The sequence below is a fragment of the Gallinula chloropus genome, assembly GCF_964237585.1.
Source record: "Gallinula chloropus genome assembly, chromosome: 1".
In the NCBI taxonomy this organism is placed as follows: domain Eukaryota; kingdom Metazoa; phylum Chordata; class Aves; order Gruiformes; family Rallidae; genus Gallinula; species Gallinula chloropus.
In genome coordinates, this window is record NC_140085.1 from 38,870,829 (window position 1) to 38,893,144 (window position 22,316).

Here is a 22,316-nt window from a genome sequence, read left to right on the forward strand (position 1 = left end):
CAGAGGCTGGAGAGAAAAGTCAAACCAGCCACAACTGACATACAGAATACAGAAATCTTATGAGTTTGGAGAACAAGATAATCTGCCCACCAATTACTTACATAAAACCTGCCTGACAACTTTTCTAGCCATTGCTTTATGCTCTACTGAACAGAGACACTTGCAGAGGAAGGGGAGGAATAGTATCAAAATACACAGCTCTGCATCACATTTAACCTTTTTCCCCAGCTCTGAAAGATAAAAGCCCAGATCTCTAGCAGGAGTGTCAGTGTCCACAGCACAAGAAAAGAAGGAAATTCTGTGAACTGTGGTGAGCTCAACTTCCAAGGCTCCTTATTCTGCATCTATTACAGACTGTGCTCCTTGTCTCAAGCAGACAGCTGGAACATCCTAACAAGCCAGAGGGACTTGGGATAAGCATTCTTGGCTGTGCCATTTCACCTTTGGTACTTAAAGAAACAGGTCCTGGATATGCTACGGAGTGGAGTCTTTCAACTCTATACCATAGGGTCTGACTGATCACGGATAGAACAAGACTGTTTACATCTCCCATTTTGCATCAGGATTTTTTTACTTTGGTTTTGGAACCAAACTGATTATGCATCAACTAGGTAAGAAGTTTAACAACATAGGTTCGTCATGAGGAAGACACTCAAGAACAATGGACCTGTTGACTAAACCCAGGATTTTAACAAAACACATCGGTCCCATATTGCAAAGGAAACATATGCACAATTGTCTTGTTAAAATTGTACCCCCTGCCCCCCAATGCAGAAATACTCCTCAATAGTTCTTCACTGAAATAGGTAAGCCTTCAGTTCTGGGGAAAAATAATACAAAATGAAGTAAGCCTTAAACCTGTTTTGGCTAAAGAAAAGCTGAGTACAAAAAATATACACAAAATAGATCCCTCATTTAATCAACGGAACCTTACACATACTTTTCTGTGAGATACACATTAAAAAAACCCAAACGGTCCAATTTTTAAGTGTATCTACTTGGTAACAAGAGCACAGGTTACAAGGGAGGCACATTCTAAAATAAAACTATGTAAGAAAAAAAGTTGTCCATGTTTTCTTGGTTCCCCAAAGTCTCATCCCTGCAATGGCAGAGGTGGGCTGTTAGGTGTTCATTGTCATTACAAAGAATGTGAGCACATGCACTGAAGTCAAAGTCATCTGCTCCCTAGATCTCTTGTTCGGAGTACTTCCAAAGCTCTGTCAGCCTGGAAGATTAATAGCTATTTCCTCCTGATTCACCCCTGAAACCAAAATTGTGGAACTCACTGATGGTCTCGTTCACATGTTCCATTTATAGCCATTTACTGTGCTTTTCCTTTCCCATTCAAAAAGTTCCTACCCTTTTCTACACGATGTTTAATCACAAGCAATATAAAATCTTCTTACTGCCATGAGGGCAGACCCTACAAATCCCTTTTACTGGGCACAGCCTTGATTCTGTTGCACTGCACAGTAAAAGGGGTTTGCAGAATTATCCATTACATGTTTTTTTGAAAGGTATCCAGAACCACAGCTCGGCTTCACACCCCAGTTCTCAACCCCAGGCTGTGTTTAGAAACTCGCTTCATCTGAGCATCTTCCTGCAATCACTGCTGCCCATTCCTTTTCCTCGCATACAAACCGAGGCAGGCACACAATCCGACTATGCTGATGGAAAGGCCTAGCAAGAAGGCGATGGTATCTCCTGCGTCCAGGGCTTCGACTACTGGCAGCACCAGCAGCAATGGAATGAGGACGAGGAGGAGTTTTGAGGTGTTCTGGGTAGAAGGCATACTGCCGGCCAGCTGACCCCGCAGGGCAGTTAAACGAGGGAAGCGCCGGAAAAGGGGTACTTCAGCGGGATCTGCAAGGAAAACAAAAGGAACGTGTCAGGATTGCCCTTCCTTCTCCCCTGGAACTGCCTTTCCAAAAGCCGACCGATGCGTTCGGCGTATTACAAGTATCTGCGCGGGACTCAGCAAATCAGTGTCTTCGCAGATACAGAAGTAAATGACGTCACTACAGCGGGCTTGGCGTTACGCAACGCCGTGGAAACTCGTCTTCTGGAGCCTGACTGTGAGGCGAAGCCAGCGCGGGCTCTCCTGCCGGCAGCCTGCTGGCTTCGTGCCGCGCTACGCCGGGCCCGCTCCTCTCGGTGCTGCGCTCATGGGCCGGTGGCGGACGCAACAGCACCGCCCCGCGCCTCCCAAGGGGCCACCGCACCCTGCCGGGGATGGGAGCCGAAGCGCCGGCCCCTCCTCGGGCGGCTGGGCGCACACGCGTACTGCGGCCCCAACGCCGCCTGGCTTTTCCTCCAACTTCGGGAGCGTCCCTCTGAGGAGCGCGGCGGGGCCAGCGCGGACGGGCGGCTCCGCAGCGGCTCTTCCCGCAGGAACGGCTCACGCCCCGGGGCACACACATCGCGCCGACACACTCCGCGGTGGCCGGAACAAGCGGCTTTCCCGCCAGCCCCCCCGCCCCCGGCGGACGGAGCTCCGTCCCGCACCCCGGCCGGCCCCCGCTTTCCCCGGAGCAGGCGCGACGAAGGGCGGCGTCGGGGGGCTCGCCTTCGTCCCGTTCCGTCCCACGGACGACCGCTCCCCGGGACAGCCCCCGCGCAGGCCCTGCCCCCTCGGCGCCCCCCCAGTCACCTCCTGTCGCCGGCTCTGGGCTGGGGGACGTCCCCGCTCCGCTCCGCACCGCCCGGCGGGGCCCTCAGCTCCTGGGGGCGCCAGCCCGCGCCGCCTCGCCGTGCTCCCGCAGCCCGGCAGCGGCCATGACAGGAAGGGGCGGTGGCGCGGCCGGGGGCGGGCGTGACCCGGCCGAGCCACCTCCCGCTCCCGGCACCCACCGCCGCCGAGCCGTCTTCGTTCTTCGGCTACGCCCGGTGCGGTTCCCGTGGGCCGCTCGGAGGTACCGGCGCTGCCAGCGGCCGGGGCGGCACCAGGCCTCTTGCCGGGACCGGCGGGCCGGCGTGGGCCCTCGGGGATGGAGCCGCCCGCTTTGGGCAGGGCGGCGGGGCCGGGGATTCCCGGCCCGTGGGGCGCCAGGCTGTTCCCAAGCAGCAGCGATGATGAGTGCTCAGCAGTGCCACCATAGCCCATTGCTGCCCCGCGCCTTCAGGCGGCTTTAACCGGGCGGGGAGCGGCGGGGAGCAGTGTAGGGCAAAGCAAACTCAGAGAAGTGCTGCCCGCTGATTATCTGGGGTCACCCCAAGGCCTGAGTGTGACCCGTCCTGAGGTTAAAACCTGCTCGTGGCGTTAGGCTGTTCTGTTACACAGAGCCGGGTCACAGCGCCCGTCTGGTGACGCCTCAGCGGCATGCCGGCCAGTTCCGAGTCGGAGCACGGGTTTTATTTCTCAGTGGGAGATGTACGTGCTTAAGTTTGGATAGAAGACCTGTAGGAGACTATGTGTGTCTTCGGAATGCTTGCGGAGAAAGAAACCAGACGAAACTGCGCTAATCTAATGGCAAAATGAACCTGCAGTTTGTAACCAGTGACTTCAAGCATTAATTCACCATAGCGCACGTTCTCACAATGTTTCCCGAGGCTTGTGCAAGAAGAAAACCAGCTTTTGTAAGCATTTCTCTTCACACAAACAATTTCTGATGGCTGCTTAAAAAGTGGATTGTGCATATCACTTGTCTCTGCCTTCTTTTGCCCTTGAGCAGCCATTCTGCACGCTTACAGGAACTTTGTATGTCTGAGGTGGGATGGGATGTTACTATTGTGCTGATCATTCCTTTATCACTGCCGTTCTTTTCCCCATCTGCCTGGATGCAGCAGCTGTCAAACATGTTAGACAATAAACTTCCAAGGATAGGGAAGAGTCTTTTCACTCCTTTATACCAAGTAGTGTGAAAGCATCTCCTGGATAACCATCAGTGCCTTCACTCTGATAATACAATGATAGTAAACATCAATGTAAACAATAAGCATCCCTTTTATTAACGGAACACTTGTGTCCCAGTTTTTCTGATCTGAAATACTTGATGTTCAGTTCTGAAGACATTGTCTCAGGGAGCTGGTGCCGGATAAACTCACCGGAGAAAAATCCTGAAATTTCTGAGAGTTGTTATGCCATGGAAGACAGTGCTACTGCAATGCCTGGCCTGTTCCTTAATGATTCACAGATAAATTGTAACCCCTACAGACTCTGAAAGTGGGCAATTTGACATGCAGGACATCATCTCAATCACTGCTGTCATCTCAAAGAGTGGGCTTTGGAGTCTTGGCTCTCTTAGCTCTTTGTTTGGCTTATTTACTGTATCCTGTACTGCTGACAGGTAAATGTTACACTCTTCTGCAATGTCAAAATACGTTTCAGTTTTCCCAGTAGATTTCAGTGCTGTATTTGCTGTTGTCACCACTTACCAACTAAAATTTTCAGTTGTTGTCATTTAGTCCCACAAAACAGATGCCAGGGGGTTGAACAATGGCTTCCAAGCCTGTCTTTTATAACTAGAAATGTCAGTAACAAAGTGCTGTGGCATCTTTGGACTTGGCATATTTTGAAAGTGAGGAATGTGAAGTCCATGGGGAAGACTGGACTTAACATACCCTTCTTACTATCTTCAAAACGACCATAGTCATTTACAGGCAGTTGGGATGACATGGAGAAGCACAGTAGAGATGTAGAAAAATATTAATTGTAAGCTAAATAATTTATTCGTACTATCAGGGAAGTGCCATTGAGAGGTAGAAAGCAATGCCATTTGGGGATATTTCTCTGGCTTATTAGCTCTTTCAGTGCCATTGCATTTTGTAGCTTTAGCTTCAGAAACAGTACTGCTTTGAAAAAAAGCCAACAAAATCTAAACAGTGAAGGAGGCTCTAGTGGTTTTTGTGCTGTCTGAATAGCAGAGAAATGTGTATTCAGCTTCAAGCTCTGCCATCAACTTCCTGCATCACCTCAGGCAAATCTTCCTTTTGACCTATCACCGCTTTGATTGCTTAGCTCAAGCTATTATGTAACTAATATTCAGAGAAAAGACTGAGAATTCCCAGAGCTGACAAGCTAAAGCTTTGTAAATTTCGAGCACAAGGCTAAGGAGGTATACAGGAGACTGGAAATTGAAAATAAAGTGCACTTTCTGGAGAGGAAAAAGTTATGAGATAATCAGCAGAGCAAGGCTGCTACACCCGGAGGGGGAGTATTTGGGTGGGATTTTTTGGTCCTATTGGTTCGTCTTCTTTTGAGAACCATTTGTAAAGTGCACAAACACACTGATCTGAGAAGCTTTCTGATCCATTTTTGGACTTCTGTTGTACTGCTGTAATGAGAAATGCTAACTCTGATTACCGATAAGACATTGACTACAGAGCAATGATTATCACCTCTACATCAACATGTTCACCCTTGAGCTACTTTTCCCTGGTGATACTTAATCTGACATTTTAGCTGTCCATCACTGTGTCCTCATCGCTTCACTCTCAGATCTGCACCCAGTTTCTCTCCTGCAAAAACCGCCACTTGCTTTGTTTGAACTTTTCTGTGTGTTTCTGTTTGAGCTCACATCAGAAAGTAGACTCCACCACAACCACCTCATTTGCCTCTGCAGAAAAAATGAAGTTAAAATACAGCACAAATTACTTCTATCATAAACCTTTCCCACATTTGCTTCTCAGCCTGCAGTCACAGAAATGTTGACTTCATCCTTTCTCTTCCTTCCTCTCTCATTATCCCCTCCCTTCCTATCATGGGTGTCTACTTCATCCTGCCGCCTTTTTTTTTCCCCATCTATTTCTCAAAGTCCTTAAGTTTCCTCTCAAATAAATGTAGGTAGTCACAGACCTTCCCTGTCATGAAAACACCAGTTGGAGTCCCTTCCTGTACTATCGCTTCATCTGTTTTATTCCTGTCGCCTCTAACCTCTCCAAACATGCTGTCCAAAACTGCTCTAATTATATCCTACATCTCCTTCATTCCTTCCTCCATCAGTGGGAGCTGCTCATGTTGACATCTCAAACATAAAGGGCTGTTTCACCATCATCTTTTTTGACTGGTGGACTGCTTTTGAAACTCATTCCCCTTCCCAAGTCCAGTAAATGCTTGCTTTTTTTTGTTTTTTAATAAAAAACCCCAACTTCCTTTCCTGATTCCTCACTTCCCCTTCTTGAGTCTTTAGTGCTGATTCCTCCTTTTCTCTTTCTGAGCATGTGTTAGGCTTCCATCAGTGTTTTTTCCTCTCAACTCTCTATACCTTGTCCCTGGCTGCCCTTATCGACGAATACGGCTTTGAATTCCACCCATAACTCATGTTTTTCTTTGTCTTTCCCTCTCTTTTTCTTCCCACTTGATGGTGTTGAGGTCTTACTGCAGCTCCTAGGCCTAACAGTTCTCTTCTGACTGCGACCTAGAGTCATGTCCTGACAATTATTCTTGCCTCCCGCTGTGACCCCCGCAGCTTTGTTTATTCAAAATGCTGCTGTGAAGGGACCTCTCTGGGGTTTGTCATTTTTACTGTGTTCTTTCACTTCTTAATCCTCTGGTGCTACATTTCCTCTTTTGCTGAACCAAAGACAATTTTCTTCTCAGTCCTGGAAGGTCTTTGCAGTATAATCTTCCTTCATACTGGCTTATCCTATTGCCATGTCAGGAGGTTAACTTCTACCTTTCTTTTGTCACCCCAGCAGACTCCTTTTGATCCCTCTGAGAAGCAAAAGTTCCTTCTCTCTGAGTGCACAGAAAGGCTTACAGAAAGAATCGCGCCCTTTCCTGATAGAAAATTCTTCCCTTTGGTGCCACATGCTTCCTGCTGTCCTTTATAGAGACATGAAAATAAAGGATTAAATAGCCCAGCGATTCCTTTTCCCTCAGTCCTTTGCTCCTTTAGCCTGGCAGGGGATCTCCTCTGCCCACTGGAATCTCTTTATGAGTTCTCTTGCCAGCACTTCAGAGATGTCTCTGTGCAGGCTGGCTGGAGCGGAGCGGCATGGAGGCAGCTGCCAGCCCTGCAGACAAAAAAAAGCTCTGGAGTTGGTGCTGGCAGGAGGTGGGAGCGGGTGAAACTGCAGGAGGGAGCGAAGAGGATGCCAGCCAGAGTTAAACACCCATTGATTGACTTCCCTGCTGAAGCCTGCGGTGGGGAAGGGGGGGGGGAATGTGAGCACTACCCATCAATAATGGCAAATCTGGGGATTCCCTGCCATTATTGCCATACTTCTGGATTATGAGGAGCAGACTCCTGGGGTTTTCGTAGAAGCATGATAGTGTAGATGTAGATATCAACTGGAATGATCCATCCAAACTCCCTCCAGCTTTGAGGAAGTGAAACCTGAATCCAGTCTTCTGGTTTTCAGTCTTTGCACTAATCCAAGCTGTTGAGATGTTCTCACATTATCCATGGGTGTTTCTACGGGTGGTTGAATATTGTGGATTGTTTGCCTGGTCCTTTTTGAGAAAAAGAAAACCTTGTACTCTATTTGCAAGGAAAACGTGCACAGCACAAGCAGTTCATCCTCATGTTGCAGTTGGTGATGCCACCTTCATCAGTATTGAATGGTAAGCAAAAGAAGATAGTATTTAACACAGGAATGACAGAATGAGATATAAAGGGGGAGTAACAGCTGTCATCCACACATTGTTTTGTACAGTAGGTGTTTTTTTTTTTTCTCAACCTATGCTGTCAGATGTTTTCTTGACTCCTGTGCATATGGTTGTAATAAGAAGGAGAAATTCTATGAAAATAAAAATTGATTTAATAATAATAAAAAACTTGTATGATCATGTGTTGTTTCAAATATATTTGGATGCCTGTTTATCTATAGGAACACATCAATAGCCTTTTTTAATTTTTCTAGCCTTAGGTGTTATTAGAAACAAAGCTTGCCTACTTACTTAGGGAATTCTAGCCATCTAAATCTGAGTGTGTTAGTCATAAATGAGAAAACTGGTATTATAAAAACTGTCCCTTACATTTGCCTGCCTAAAATAAACTGTTTTCAAGATTGGTGCCCAAAAAGGAAGGTTGCTGGCATTAGAAAATAATTTGGGAAAATAAGAAGTTAGTGTCAGGCTCGAGGTGGTGTATTTTTTGACAGAGGAAGGAGCAGAATTCATAAAGAGGAGCTGTGCTACACGCCAAAACTCACTGTCTGGAGAGCAGCTGAGGCTGGGAGGCACCCCTGGAGATCGCCTAGCCCAACCACCTGCTCAAAGCAGGGTCAGCTACAGCAAATTTCTCTGAGCTGTGTCCCATCAGGTTTTGAATAGCTGTAAGCATGGAGACTCCACATTGTCCCTGGGCAACCTCTGTCAGTGTGCAGTCAACCTCACAGAAAACAGTTTTTTCATATGCTTAACATTAAATTCTTTATTTCAATTTGAACTCATTGCCTCTTATACTGTCACTGGATGTCACTGAAAAGAGCCTGTCTCTGTCTTCTTTACCTTCCCATCAGGTATGTATATCTGCCTGAGCCTTCTCTTCTCCAAACTAATCCATCCCAGTTATCTCAGTCTCTTCTCACATGCTAGATGCCCCAGACCCTTAGCCACCTTCATATCCCTTTGCTGGGCATGTTCCAGTAATGTCCATGTCACTCTTGTAACAGGGAACAAAGGGCTGGAGCCGTCACTCCAGATGTGTTTCACCAGTGCTGAGTAGAAGCTAAGGATCACCTAGCTCAAACTCCTGACAACACTTTTCCCAGTGCAGCCCAGAATGCTGTTGGCAAATAGTAAGGCAGTGCTGCTTTGCTCTCCAAATTTTACACAGAGATTTTGGAGTAATTTATACACCCTTCTCCAGCTGTTTAAGTTATCACACTCTCATTACATGCTCTGTTGTTCTCGAGGCTTCAGGAGCACTAATTAGAACATGCTTTCATCTGCTTCTTGTCATGGGGCCTTAAAAAGCCACCTCAGTACTTCTGTTCCTTAGCTCAGCACGTGCTCTCAAGGAACTTTTTGGACTGACTCAGAACTTTCAGAACACTTTTGTCAGGGTCTGTTGTCCATCTCCTGGGCAGACACCAGGCTGCTCAGCTGTTACCAAGAGTGAACAGTCCTGCTTCAAGATGATCAAGAGGTTGAGATGAATATAGGTTTTAATGGAAATATATCAAAGGCAAGAAGCAATTAAATTTATACAAAGAATTAAAAATTAACAAAGGCTGGAGAAGGAAAACAGGAAAGAGTAAAAAAGATCTGAGTCACATAGAGTGAAACTCAGGGTGAAAGTTGCTGAAGACAAAGAGAATAAAACTGAACTCTGCAAAGGAAAGGGAAGTGTCATAGTGACAGCTGACTCTGTTGAGAAATAATTAAAATGTTTCAATTCATCTTGGACCTTTTTAAAATTATTTAAAATTTTTTTCAGTGTTTTTGAGCTTGAATTCCCTATCTACAATGCTGTCTCCTTGACATCTATTGGAATTTTCCCACTGGCTTCAGTGAGGCTGTGGTTCCACCTGTATCTGAAAAGTAGGGGCAATTGTTCTTCCCAATATTGCCAAAATTTCATAAATTTTCTGGTGTATGTCTAGCAGTCTAATGGTAGCAGTAAGCCCACAGGAAATCCTATAAATAATTACACTGAAACTCACCCTAAAAGCTACATGCATTTGTTGGTAAGTAAGTGCTGAAGTTTTGCTGTTGCAAGCTAACAAATTGTATTTCATTTGTGGAATGTATTTCCTGTATCTTATCTTATCTTGATCATAGGCTCTAAAAATACTTTGTAGAATACAAAGTAAATCTGGATTATTTCAGTGCTAGTCTGAAGGGAAGGGACATCATTCATGAGGGGCACATTTAATGAGCCAACTGTCCGTTTTCAATAGCCTGCAATTCATTCCAGCCCTTGGTTATTTGGCTCCCTTTTCATTAGCAAAACAGTTTGAGTTTCACTGTTGAACTAAATACACAGCTGTTGTTACAAAAGACACCGTGATTCAGAAAAATATAACTGCTTAATGCCTTTGTGTTTCACAGATTACACAAACTTTTAAAGGAAAATGCATTTAGATTCTGTTACCAGTCTGAAAATTCATGCGGTGAGAAACACCGCTCCTCATGTGTAAACTGAGAAATATAGTTGTAAATAGAGAGTTAAAGCTGACATATCTCACCTTAATGGCTCCAGTAACCATGGGGATAAAAATATGAGACAGAGGAAGCATGGAAGCTATATACATATTTTATGTGTATATTTAGTAATGATAGACATATCAACAACAAAACCAAAACCAACAATAACAAAAATATGATAATAATAATCATAACAGCAACAATAACAATAATAATAATAATAGCTGGATTTGTATTAGAGCATTCAAGGCAAAACTCCCCCCCCAAAGTTATGGGGTTTTTTGTTCATAGATTTAGTGGGTTTGGGGTAAGGTTTAAGTACTAGCTTTCCCGCATGGCCTTAATGGCATGTTATGAAGGACAGTGGGGATGGTTGTCCTCATTTTACAGCTGGAATAATCAAGGCATGGAAAGATGAAACAAATTCCTGAATTTCTTGTGGAAGATCAACAGCAGAGTCAGGAAACATTCCCGTGCCTTCTTGTTCTTGCCACTTCTGTTCTCGTTGTAGCTGGCGTTAAGTTCCACAGATTTCTGTGGGAACAGAAAAGGAAAATCCTTTTGTGAAAATGTCTCTTTCAAGATGTATGGAATCTACCATCAAAACCACAAAGCTGATGACTGTCTTAGGAGATATTTTTTGCCATGAGAATTATTGACCTATTCCATGCCAATTAGCCTTATGTTCCAGCTGAGATACCAAGATGACTCTGGTGGAAGCTGTAAAGAGCGGGACAACATAGATAGATACCTTGTGTGTGTCACTGTTTTCAAAAATCATTGGTAGCATCTTAATCACAAACCATCTTATTCTACTGATGCTCAAATTCAAATGGGATAGAGGCTGCTTCACTTAGAGGGCTATTTGCTGTTTCGTGTCATCAAAATGGTGAGAATGAGTAGGGGAAATTACTCATTTTATGTGTTAGAGAGGTACTACTTCTCTTCAGAAGTGTCTAGAAATCATAGAATGTTTTGGGTTGGAAGGGACCCCAACGATCATAGAGTTCCAAACCCCCTCACACAGGCAGGGCCACCAACCTCCAGGCATGATCTAGACAGGGTTGCCCAGTGCCCCATCCAACCTGGCCTTGAACACCTCCAGGGATGGGGCATCCACCACTTCTCTGGGCAGCCTGTTCCAGCACCTTCCCACTCTGTGGTCTGCAACCTCAAACTTTGTCACTTCTTAGATAAAATACCCAATCCCCATGAGAATATAAGTGTGCAAATCACAGACACACTCAAACACGTGTTCATATGTATGTAAATGTCTGCACGTATATACATATGGGTAAGAACACATATCATAAGCTTTCAAGTATTTCAGATGTTTCACTTCCCCCTTAGTCTGAGCAGTGTGACAGTCTGCACATTTGGCTGACATCCTGTGAAGCGCTTCATCATGTGCTACCCTGGACGTGCTGACGTGGTACCCGGACAACCAAGGAGGTGAGGCATCTGTGCACATGCCTGAGTGCCTCACTCTGTCAGGAACAGCATGTTCAGGGCCCTGCCAGATAAAGCTCTGAACAGGTATCCCAGCAAACAGGGAAGGCAATGAGTTCCTGCAACAGGCGCCCTGCTTTTTGATAAGACATTAAGCCTTATCTTTTTGATAAGACATGAGTATTAAGGTTGGATTCTTAGTGTATAGCAGGTGGGGTTTATGCCTCAGCATTACCTGCTGCCACACACCTCTGCACACAAAATGGCAGTGGCTGTTCAGCCAAGCTGTGTAACCACATGCAAACATGTAAGAAAGACATGTATGTTAAGGGCTGTTTGAAAATTGATTCTAATGTGTAATGCTTCCAAGGGTGGGGAGAATAAACTCCTAAAAAAAGGGGTGACAGGAGATTACTGTGTTTGAAACCAATTTTGTCTGAGCATCTGCATTCCAATACTTTTGACCCAATTATAAACACGTTATCTGTCTGTTCCCATTGCAGAATATCTAGAAAATATTTAATAGGTGTTGCTAATAGCTCATATTGATAGTTTCTGGGGGACTCCTTTTCCTAGTACCTGTCATCTTCTGTAAGTGTCAAGCACTGAGGGATTCAAAATTTATTCTGACTCTTATGACTTGCAGTCCAAATAGAGACAAATCACACTTTCTCTTCACCAGCCTGTAGTGACATAGCTTCTTATTTATGCACTATTGCAGGCAATTAGAAAGCATATATCCATTAGGCTGCATATTTTGGAACAAAAGAACAATATGCAGAGTAGTTCAGACATTGCTTTCCTTACAAATATTGTCCTTCTGTTTCATGCCTTTTTGTTACTTCTGATACATCAGAAAAGATTCATGCAGGTCATGGTGAGGCCATAAATGAGAAGGTTATATGGGTCAAAGAGAGTGATGACAGTAGCGGAGACTGGTATTTTAACAGTAGGTATAGAGTGAAAAGGTTGGATTTTGATTTAAAGAGAAAGCTATGTCAAGGTCTACTGACATTTAGGTGCCTGGTGCAAAGTATGTGTAGAAGATTACATTGCAGGCTGCAGAGAGCAGTTGGAGTCTTCGTAGTATGGGAAAGAAAACACAAGATTGCATCTGATGAGTTTTAAGATGTGAAGCCAGATGGAGAATTTCTAAATTTACTGCTGTAAAGCAATAATTTGTTATCAGTTCTCTAACTTACATGGTCACTGAACTAGGTGTCTTGCACTATGACGCTGAGAGTGTCTTGGGATGTCCCACAGAACTGGGATTATACTGGATAACACAAAAGAAGGCTAAGAGTTAACATTTTTTTCCACACCCATGCTGATAGCAGTCATTTAACTTTAGCAGGGTAACTGTCAGCTGAGTATGGCTGTAAGAAGAATGCTGGTTCAGGCAGGATTTGAATTAGTACACAGATGAAAGGCTGCATAACCCCTTAGCAGCCATGGAGAAATCCTCATTCCTAGTTTCCCTGCTCTAACAGTTTTCTGTAGTGAAAGGTCAGCAACTGTTACTGAAAGTTCTTCCCACTGTAGTCCTTCGTTTTGCACAGGATCGCTTTTTTCTTTGTGCTTGGACCAAAAATCCCAACAAGAAGTCATTGTGACAGTAAAATAATTGTAAAAAGTTACAGTGTGCAAAATCTGGCCCTAGGAAGATGAGGAGAGTTTCCTAGATATTTAATAATCCTATAGTGTTTGGCTTTATCCATGTCTCTGTGGAGTGTCAGTTCTGCTGCCGTCTACATGAAGGACGAATGATAAGCCCTTGATGTCAGTTTGAGGTAGGAAAAGTGTTCCTACCTGTTAGCATTACAAACCCTAGTGAATGACTAATACAGAGATCAGTGCTTTGGGCTGGATCTGGAGTTCATGTGTTGAAGTTCAATGCAAAGTATTTCCCCCCACTTAGGTGATACTAGAACTGTAGCTTATTCCTGGAAGTGGAATGTATTTATTATTTTCTTTTTCTTTTTAACAGTTTTCTAAGTTTAGGATAATTTTGAAGGTAGAATAAACCTTATTGACTTGTTTGGTTCACGTCCTCCAATTGACATTTCCAAGCTGATAAGGTGCATCAATCACACTTCCCTGAAGATCTTGGTATTACAGAAAAGCATATTACTTAGCCTTTAGATGCAGTTGACCTTATGATGAGATGAGTAATGAGGGAATTAATGTTCTTTAATCCTCCCTGTGATCATCTAAGGAAATTGGGCATAACACTTCTTTTTTCTACACGTTTACTCTTTCTATGAATTACTGGAGTGAGCCTTGTTTTCAGTGTTTTGGTTGTGCCATCTGTGAGTAACTGAATCTGAACTACCAGTTGTAATTTATTGATAGAAAAGCACTAGACAATTCAGAATATCAAATCTTGAAAGCACTGCAGCCATAATCTTGGCAAATATAGGTCAAATTCATCAAGAAGGCCTAAGTCCTATATGTATCTCCATGTAATACCGCTGTTACCAATACTACTGTCTCTTAATCCATAAATTTCTGTAATCTTTCCATCAGGTATATACAGAACAGTGATTTGACACTGCTCCATGGTTAATGAGCTGCCCAATAATCATTCAAGAGAGAGAGAGAACCATAAAATCATAGAATTGTCTTGGAAGGGACCTTTTGGATCATCAAGTCCAACCATCAACCTAACCTACATGCCTGGTAATCAGCTTCCAGTCATGTCCAAGAACACCCCAGAGCTGGATACGGTCATACTCTCCACTTGTGCCTGAGCAGTGCTGGGGATCCTGCCAGGGTCAGGCTTAGTCTGTGTTTGGCTCTAGTTGGCAGGATTGAGCTTCAGAGGCTCTGCTGTGCTGCTCAGTCTTTGAAAGCACTATTGGCTAGTGTTATCTTTTACGTTTTCTGCTGATGATTAATAATAATATTTAAAATATCAGTAATATGTTGTGGCATTATAAGCACATTAAGAAACAGCCAAAGGGATGCTATGCTAACCCTGTCTGTTTTCTCTTGGATGAATGAGTCTCTGGTCCCTTAGCATGGCTGCTTTGAGGGTGGCAGGTCCAGGACCTGTTTGTGCCATGGTCAATTTGCTATGCTTGGTCCTTGTCTGTGGCCTTCTCTGGCACATTTCGCAGTCCTTGCCCCTCCCCAGTGCCCTAAACACCTTTGACATCTCTGATAACTTGTCTGCTGAGAACTCCCTCATAAGCCATGTGACAACCTCCTGAGAAACTGGTGGCTGTAGTTTCTCATTGCAGAGATCAAGAGTGTAATTTTCAGGAAGTGATGGCAGCTCCTAGAATAATGATTGGCCGCCTTTTTTTTTTACATGAAAGTTGTCTTTTTCTCACCCTGCAGTTCTTCAGTGACTCTGACATTGTTTTCTAACTGTGCAGGTGTTTTCGTTTTGTTTAGCAAAGTGTCAAGAGCTGTCAGCACATGATTCATTGATATAATTTTGTCATTATATTACATGTGCAAGGAATTATAACTAACCATGAAGACTGATATGAGTGGAGAGTGGATGGAAATGCAGAAATACCACAAGGAAGAGCAGGAAAGTGGCATGTGTTGGTGGTACCTGTATGAGCAAGTCTTCAGGATCTCCATGCGTCCATGTACTGATTCTCAGGACACCCAGATCAGAAGTCAATAGACACTGAGTAGATCTTAATAACCAATTGTGTAAGAACAGGAATTACACTTCATTCATCAAGAATACAGAAAAGGATGTCCATTTCATCACCAACCTAAGAAGAGCATAGGAGACATGATAAGGACTCTGTAGCTGGCATCCCTCACCTAGACAGACAGACTGACCATCTGGGTACTGGTTCATTGTTTTAACATCTTTTACTCTGCATTGTGAGTTAAGATGGACTCACTATCATGTATATAGGCACATATATAATTTTAAATTGCTTAATGTCCTTCAAACTGTAAGCCTATTGTCAGACTGCTGTCAGGTATAGCATGTCTGGCAAAAGGAGATTTGACAGGAAAAATTTCTTGCTTAACTGTAGCTGTAGGTATCTTGGGGAAATATAGTAGGAATACCTCATTTTTGCCAATCAGTGTAAAAAATTCTAAAAATCTGAACAAGTTAGATATCATGGCATTAACACTGGCCTTTCATTTTGATCATTTTATGGTAGCAGGTCTTCTTCAGTACTCCCTCTGGATATATTAATGGAATACTTAATTGTATATTTATTGTCATTGTACTTCAGGGCTGATGACTTTTTCAGGTAACTTTTTGTGTAACTTCTTAAACTTCTTATTAATGCCACTGTGTCATTTCCACTGTGTGTCTTCCCATAGCTGTGATTCCAGCTTACCGGTACAGGCAGCTAGAAAAGGAACATTGATGACTCTTACAATAAATCTTTCTGATTCTCCTTGTCTGTTGAAGCAGGCACAATGGTAAAGCCTCGGATCACTATGAAATACCCTTGAATTTTGCATTATTCACTTTTCATTCCAAAACACAGAATGAAAATTACATGTTGCATTTGTTTAGCAGTTTAAATTGTTTTTACATTTCCTCAGATGAAAATGTCATTTCTGTGGGCCTTGTTATAAAAAAATACATTACATATTCTGATGAAAAGCCAACATCTTCCCAAGATGTTTAACACTTGTGCAACAGGATTCAATATTTTTTGGGGTATCTCTTCCCAAGATGTTTAGCACTTGTGCAACAGGATGCAATAATTCTCGGGGCATCTGTCACATTCTTGCAAATGTGAAAGCCTTAGATAAAATAGTTAATAAATATGCTTGATAAATTTGATAAAGTATCAGTCCTCTTCCGTGATGTTATAACGTGTAGGCAGTGGTGATGCCAAATCTTGTGGCGTGGTTTTGTCACAACTGGTAGTCAGAAGGCTCATGCTGACTGTGTACTTCTTGAGCAAAAAGCAGCCAGAGTGATGGGTGACTGCTTGCTCCCTCCCTCCCTAATTATAAGAGGACTGAAGTGCTTAGGTGCTCCCTTTGTTTCAAACCCCATTTTCATCACAGTACCCAAGCCTGGAAAATGCAGCTTTACTACAAACATTGTAGGTCTTCACATGCACCTGAAACAACATGGAACTCATCGACTAACGTGTGGCCTCTTCTCTTCTGGTCAGGCATGAAAAAACGAAGCTCCCATGACTGCTGATGAGAGCGTGTCATTGGTCACACCTGCCAAGACCCCTGGACTGTATAAATCTTTGATAGGACAGAGAGAAAACCAACCACCCAGGTCCTGCCTGTCCCTCAGAAGAAGAAGGCAGCATCTGGCCAGTGACATGTTCTGCCACAGCTGATCAAGCAAGCGACTGTATTAAACACCAGCTGTGAGGTATCATACTGCTAAAAGTTTGCCATGTTTCCTATAGCGTGTTAGCTCTGTGGCTGCACTTTGATCCCTTCGTACAATGGGCTGTGAGCAAGGGGAAAAGAAAAAAGAAAAAGCTTTGAATCTCACATCAAAGCTCCCTGGCTAAAAATCCGGGCCTTAAAAGCACAATCCCAGCCCCAGAGCTAGCAGTAGATATCACTTTGTTCTTGGAAAGAAACAACTTTTCCGTTTCTAAAAATTCCCGGTCTGTTAGGACTTTGACATCTCAGATGATTGACCCTGAGCTGGACCTGGTAATGGGCAGGGAGCTGCACTTTGTTCCAGTCTGCCTGGGGTTATTACATTGGCTCTGGGAGAGATGGAGAGTCTTTCCCTAGGAACGCCTATTAAGCAAATGGGAATCCAGAAGTAGGCAAAGAATAACAAGGACTATACAGCCTGTGGACTCAGATGAACCCAGGGATCCTGCATCTGTGTGCAGGGCTTAAAGTGCCAGCTCTCGTTCAGCCCTGCCACATAACCTGGGCTGAGACAGAGCTGTGAGTGATTCCACAGAAAGGTCAGAAAGGTAAAATTTTAGATAGAAGCAGGAGTGTGGAGACAGGATTATTAGCTGTTGGAGCATTTGAGAGGAAAACACATTGTGGAAAGGTGTAAAACCTTAAAGAAAAATCCCAAGGGTTAGTGAGGAATCTGAGGGTCATGGAACTGAATCATCATAGGTATCGGTGCCAGTGGCACTGGTGGGGGACAGCAGCTCAGCTACACTTAGGGTCCCTTCCGGACAGCTGCAGAGGAGAAGCCCTCCCAGCCTGCAAAGATTCTTTAGGGTTGGTAAGCATACGAAACCCCAGGAACTAGGCATTATAATATAGCTGGGTTTTACTTAGCATGTCCATCCTGTTTGAAAAGACTGCACCCAGCTGAAGATGTCCAGGTGAACTGGAGCCAGGAGGACAAAAACTGGAGGTCAAGCGTTGGTGGGAAAATGGTGTGACGAGGCGCCAGGCTATGGAGAAGCAGGAAGCCCTCGTGAGAGGTTTAGCTTGGAGGAGAACTGAAGAGGAGGAGACACTAGCAGATTTTCACCATAGTCAGGAAAGAAGGTAGTTAGGAGTCATACCAAAAATCCTTCTGTGTTACAAAGGCATGTTTAGGGTGGCACACTCCTGGCACGCTCAAAGTGTGCCCTTGGAAGATCCCTCCTTGTTCTCACAGTGTCACTGAACCTCTTATTGCTAAGAGAGTATTTCTCCTGAATACTAATAATCCATAATAAGATCCTTTTTTCTTGATTGCACAGTAGAAAAAAAACAGAGGAAGGTGCTTCCATGACACTATTCTGTTGGAGGCTACCTGATGGGAGGGTCTCTAAAGGGTACAGAAAAGGTAGGTATTTAAACAGTTTCTGAAGTCCTAAGAGGAAAATTAATATTCAAAGTGAATATGCATCATGTCTTAATTCAGTGTCCTGCTCACCAACCACAGCTGACAGAATTTTACTGTATTTGCCACAGATGTTTTCCCTGAGGCTTTCCACACTTTCTTATTAAATCTTTTTTTTAATCTTACTTTCTTACTGACCCCAAAATTCATTCTGATGCTTATTTGGTTATTTCTTGTAAAGGTTAATATCTTACATCTGGAGGGTGTCCTGCTGTTTTGCACAGCAGTCTTAAAATTGGTTCTCTTTAGTGGTTGTTAGAATTAAACAGTACATGAGAGGACAAAAATGTAATTCTCATGTCTTCACCCTCCTCCTCATCCAATAGCTACTAATAATGTTGCTAGGTATTTAAGATGCTTACATTGATTTCCATGGTTATTGTCCCTCAGATAAACTTCTCCAAGTTATTCCTGTCAGTTTAGGAGCACATATTGTTTTTTATCTTCATTGATCTCAAGTCTTCTTGTTGTTGCCACTTCTTTCAAGTCTCCTGTCATTTTCTCAGAGTTAAGGAGGAATTGTCAACTCATCTTTTAACTTTTTGTGGTGAATGCAAAGGTGAGTCTTTACATCAGTCTTGGTTTCTTTTTTATGCTCTTTCATTTTTGAAAATCTTAAGTATTTCATTTTCCTGTTTTAAAATCAGATATTCAATTTAATTCATTCATATTGTCCTTAATTTTCGCACTTCCAAGAACTGCTGTTGTCATGTGTTACCTACACGTTGGATACATAAAATTTCTTGAGATGTCATGAGAAGTTACCATGGCAGAAAGAGTTCTGCCAATGTTTCAACCAAATCTGGAAAAGGACTCCTTCTGCAAGAAATAATTTACCATTTGCTTGTGATAAATTTGAAGAAGAGAACTGCAAACTTATATCCGTGATTTCTTTCTCTATTTTGTCAGGCCATCTGACCCGTGTTTCCATAATTTATGATCTCTGAGAATAACTATGTTTTCCCTGTCCACAAGATCTAACATCTTTTGCAACTGCCATGGACTTTCACCATACTATTCCATTTTCTTTCTGAATACTGATAGATTTATACTTCCTTTATTTTCGTTATTGAGTGCATAATTAGAAAAAGACCTTGACTATGGTACTATAATAATATCACTCTATTATTAATATGAAAATCATTTACTTGCTTTCTGGGGATAATGGAGATCTTATTTGATTTTTAAATTATTAAAGCTTACCCACAATGCAGATACATGGCTAACAGACTTCATTATTAGTTTTCCAGCTAACATGAACTTTTAACTACTACAAGACTCTGCTAAGGCTTGTAGTCAATTGCTTCTTGTCAACCAGAAGAGTTTTTGGTGTATATCCAGAAGAGTACATTTCAGATCACTAATGAGTGAATTTATTATCGTCTTCCTAAACTTAGATTCTGGATTAGTTTACTGCCAGGAAAGGATTCCTTTTTTTAAACTAAATTCAATAAGAGTAGCTTCTTTTTAGCAAAAACAATGTGTTGGGGGCGGGGGGGAGAATGGGCAGGCGGGAAGGATGCCAGATATATCCTTATGCTTACTTAGTAAGACTGAAAGCAAAGGGTCATTTTGATTTTCAAACATGGTTTATCTGGCCAAAGTGAAATGGTAAGATAGCACATTCATGCTGTGCTGTATTACCTTAAAATCAGGGAATGCATTTGTTTTACTGTAAACTCATCAACATGAGTTTATTAACACAATAACTAGAATGAATTTATTAGTTGTTCTCTCATTTATGAGAACAAAAGAATGAATAAACTTTATGAAATACCTAACAGTCCTTGAAAACAAAGTGTAGTATTATCAGCAGAGGACAGGGACAAGACTGATGTATGGATTTACCAGGGCAGGGAAATGGGCTATAGCATCCCTCCCAGTATCACCCAAGAGATAGGGTTTCTCTATCTCATGATGTGATTCACAGCCCCTCAATTCATGCTGCTACTAACCTGAATTTGAATTCATAGATAGTTAAGTGCACTTACTGGTAGTTTATAAAGTGTTCAGGCTTCTTTAGATGAACTTTGTGAAGTAGGAAATATTCTTGAAAACTGATTAAACTATCAGGTGCTTTTGGATGTCCTCCACCAATATCATAAAAATAATCTTCACATCAACTTCAGTCATTAAATTATCTTGCTTTTCAGAGGAGGGCCATGAAGATGATAAGGGGCATTGAGCACCTCTCCTTTGAGGACAGGCAGAGACAGTTGGGATTGTTCAGCCTGGAGAAGAGAAGGCTCCAGGGAGAGCTTACAGCAGCCTTCCAGTACCGAAAGGGGTCACACAGGAAAGATGGGGATGCACTTTCTAATAGGGCCTGTAGCAATAGGACAAGGGGTAATGGTTTTAAACCGAAAGAGGGTAGATTTAAACTAGATATAAGGAAGGAATTTTTTATGATGAGGGTGGTGAAACACTGGAACAGGTTGCCCAGAGAGATGTCAGGTGCCCCATCCCTGGAAACATTCAAGGTCAGGTTGGACAGAGTTCTGAGCAATCTGAACTAGTCCTATCGGAAGAAGATGCAACATGAGCCTGGCTATGGTAACTGTTACTGAGTATACTCATAGTCTGCAGGCATACAGGATAATTTTATTTACATTCATCCCTGGATAAAGACATGTGGACAGTTTCCATAGCGTACTTGGCTCAAAGCTCATCTTAAACTCACTTGCAAAAGGTTTTTTCAGCTATTTTTACTTGCAAAATCATTGCTCTGTATATATATATATATGTATATGTGTGTATATATAGTAATGGGTATGTGTATATATATATATATGTAAAAATATATACTTACATATTTGAAGAGAGAAAGAGCATTATAATATTTATAAAATGTTACTGTCATAACCAGCTGTTTGGTGGGGTATTTTTCTCTACCTTGGTACAAAAATGTTATGTACTGAGAAAATGTCAATTTAAGCACCTGTATTTCATTCTGTCTTAAAATAAGACATGACCAAAAAGCATTTAGTATAACGTATACTGCATATTTAGCAGCAATGTGTCCCTCTTTGGCTCCCAGACAAGGACTTGCGGAGTTCAGATTTCCCAATATCTATGCTTTTATAAAACATTTTAGAGGTCTAGAGCTCTGCCTTTCTTTTCTCTGTGCCTCATGGTACCAAAACGGGGTATCATGTCTAATTGCAGTCTTACTTCACAGCGGTCCATATCACAGTAGCAGATGTCAATGTTTAATGCTGTCTATAGCTTTAATTGATGACAATGCTCAATGTAGAAGTACATTTTAGGGCACTGAAGATGGACCAAGGATTCATATTCTTCAGGGAACTGATTAATTTTAAACTTATTTCTTTCCTTGTGTCTATATTTAGTGTAAGAACAAATCATTTTCATATAATTTTCTGTTCTGGTTACAATCTTAAGGGTGTCAAGGGAATGGATAAATGGATAAATGTTCTGCTATTTTCTCTTTATTATTATAATTTTTCTCACAAGATTGAGAAAAAAGGGAGAATATAATGAGAATAAAAATGCACGGTATTGAAGCATTAAAATTTGGTGATAATTCATTCTTGTGACAGACTACAGCAAGTACAGAATGCAGTGTAAGATATATTCATTCTCCTGACAAAACCCATGGAAGGAGTAGGAAATGGTATAAAAGTAATTTACTCTTATGACAATTGTCCTAAGGCAGCAGTCTTATGTCCTCTTAGAAATGTCCCTTGTGCCGACATAGCTGCGAATATTTTATTTAAAGGTACTCATCAGTTCAGATTTATCTCTAATGTACAGAAACAATACCAGGGTTTGTGCACAGGTCATTAATTCTGCTTTAAGAATATGAATATCATTTTTTCTGTCAGACTATTTAAAAGGAAAAGATGTCTCCACTCTGAATTTCTAGATGTTGACATCGGTATAGGAATTTTTTATGATGTGATCGAGCAAAACTAAAAACAGTCAGGTTTTGCCTTTTTCCTGCGTGGGTTTAGTTCTAAAGCACTGTATTATTTACATCAGTGAGGATAGTAATGGTTCAATTTAGAACTCTGCTCCTCGATTTAATCCCACTGC

At 42.5% G+C, this 22,316-nt stretch overlaps 1 protein-coding gene across 1 annotated transcript; it reads right to left on the reverse strand.

Moving 5' to 3' along the window:
- Positions 1-1,606: 1,606 nt before the first annotated feature.
- SMIM30 (small integral membrane protein 30) lies at positions 1,607-2,767 on the reverse strand (the record flags this gene model as incomplete). Its single annotated transcript, XM_084267502.1, has 2 exons — positions 2,651-2,767; positions 1,607-1,863 (listed from the first exon to the last, which is right to left on the reverse strand). The coding sequence occupies exon 2, from the start codon at positions 1,790-1,792 to the stop codon at positions 1,607-1,609; it is 186 nt and encodes a 61-aa protein (XP_084123628.1). The 5' UTR covers positions 1,793-1,863; positions 2,651-2,767.
- Positions 2,768-22,316: the final 19,549 nt, after the last annotated feature.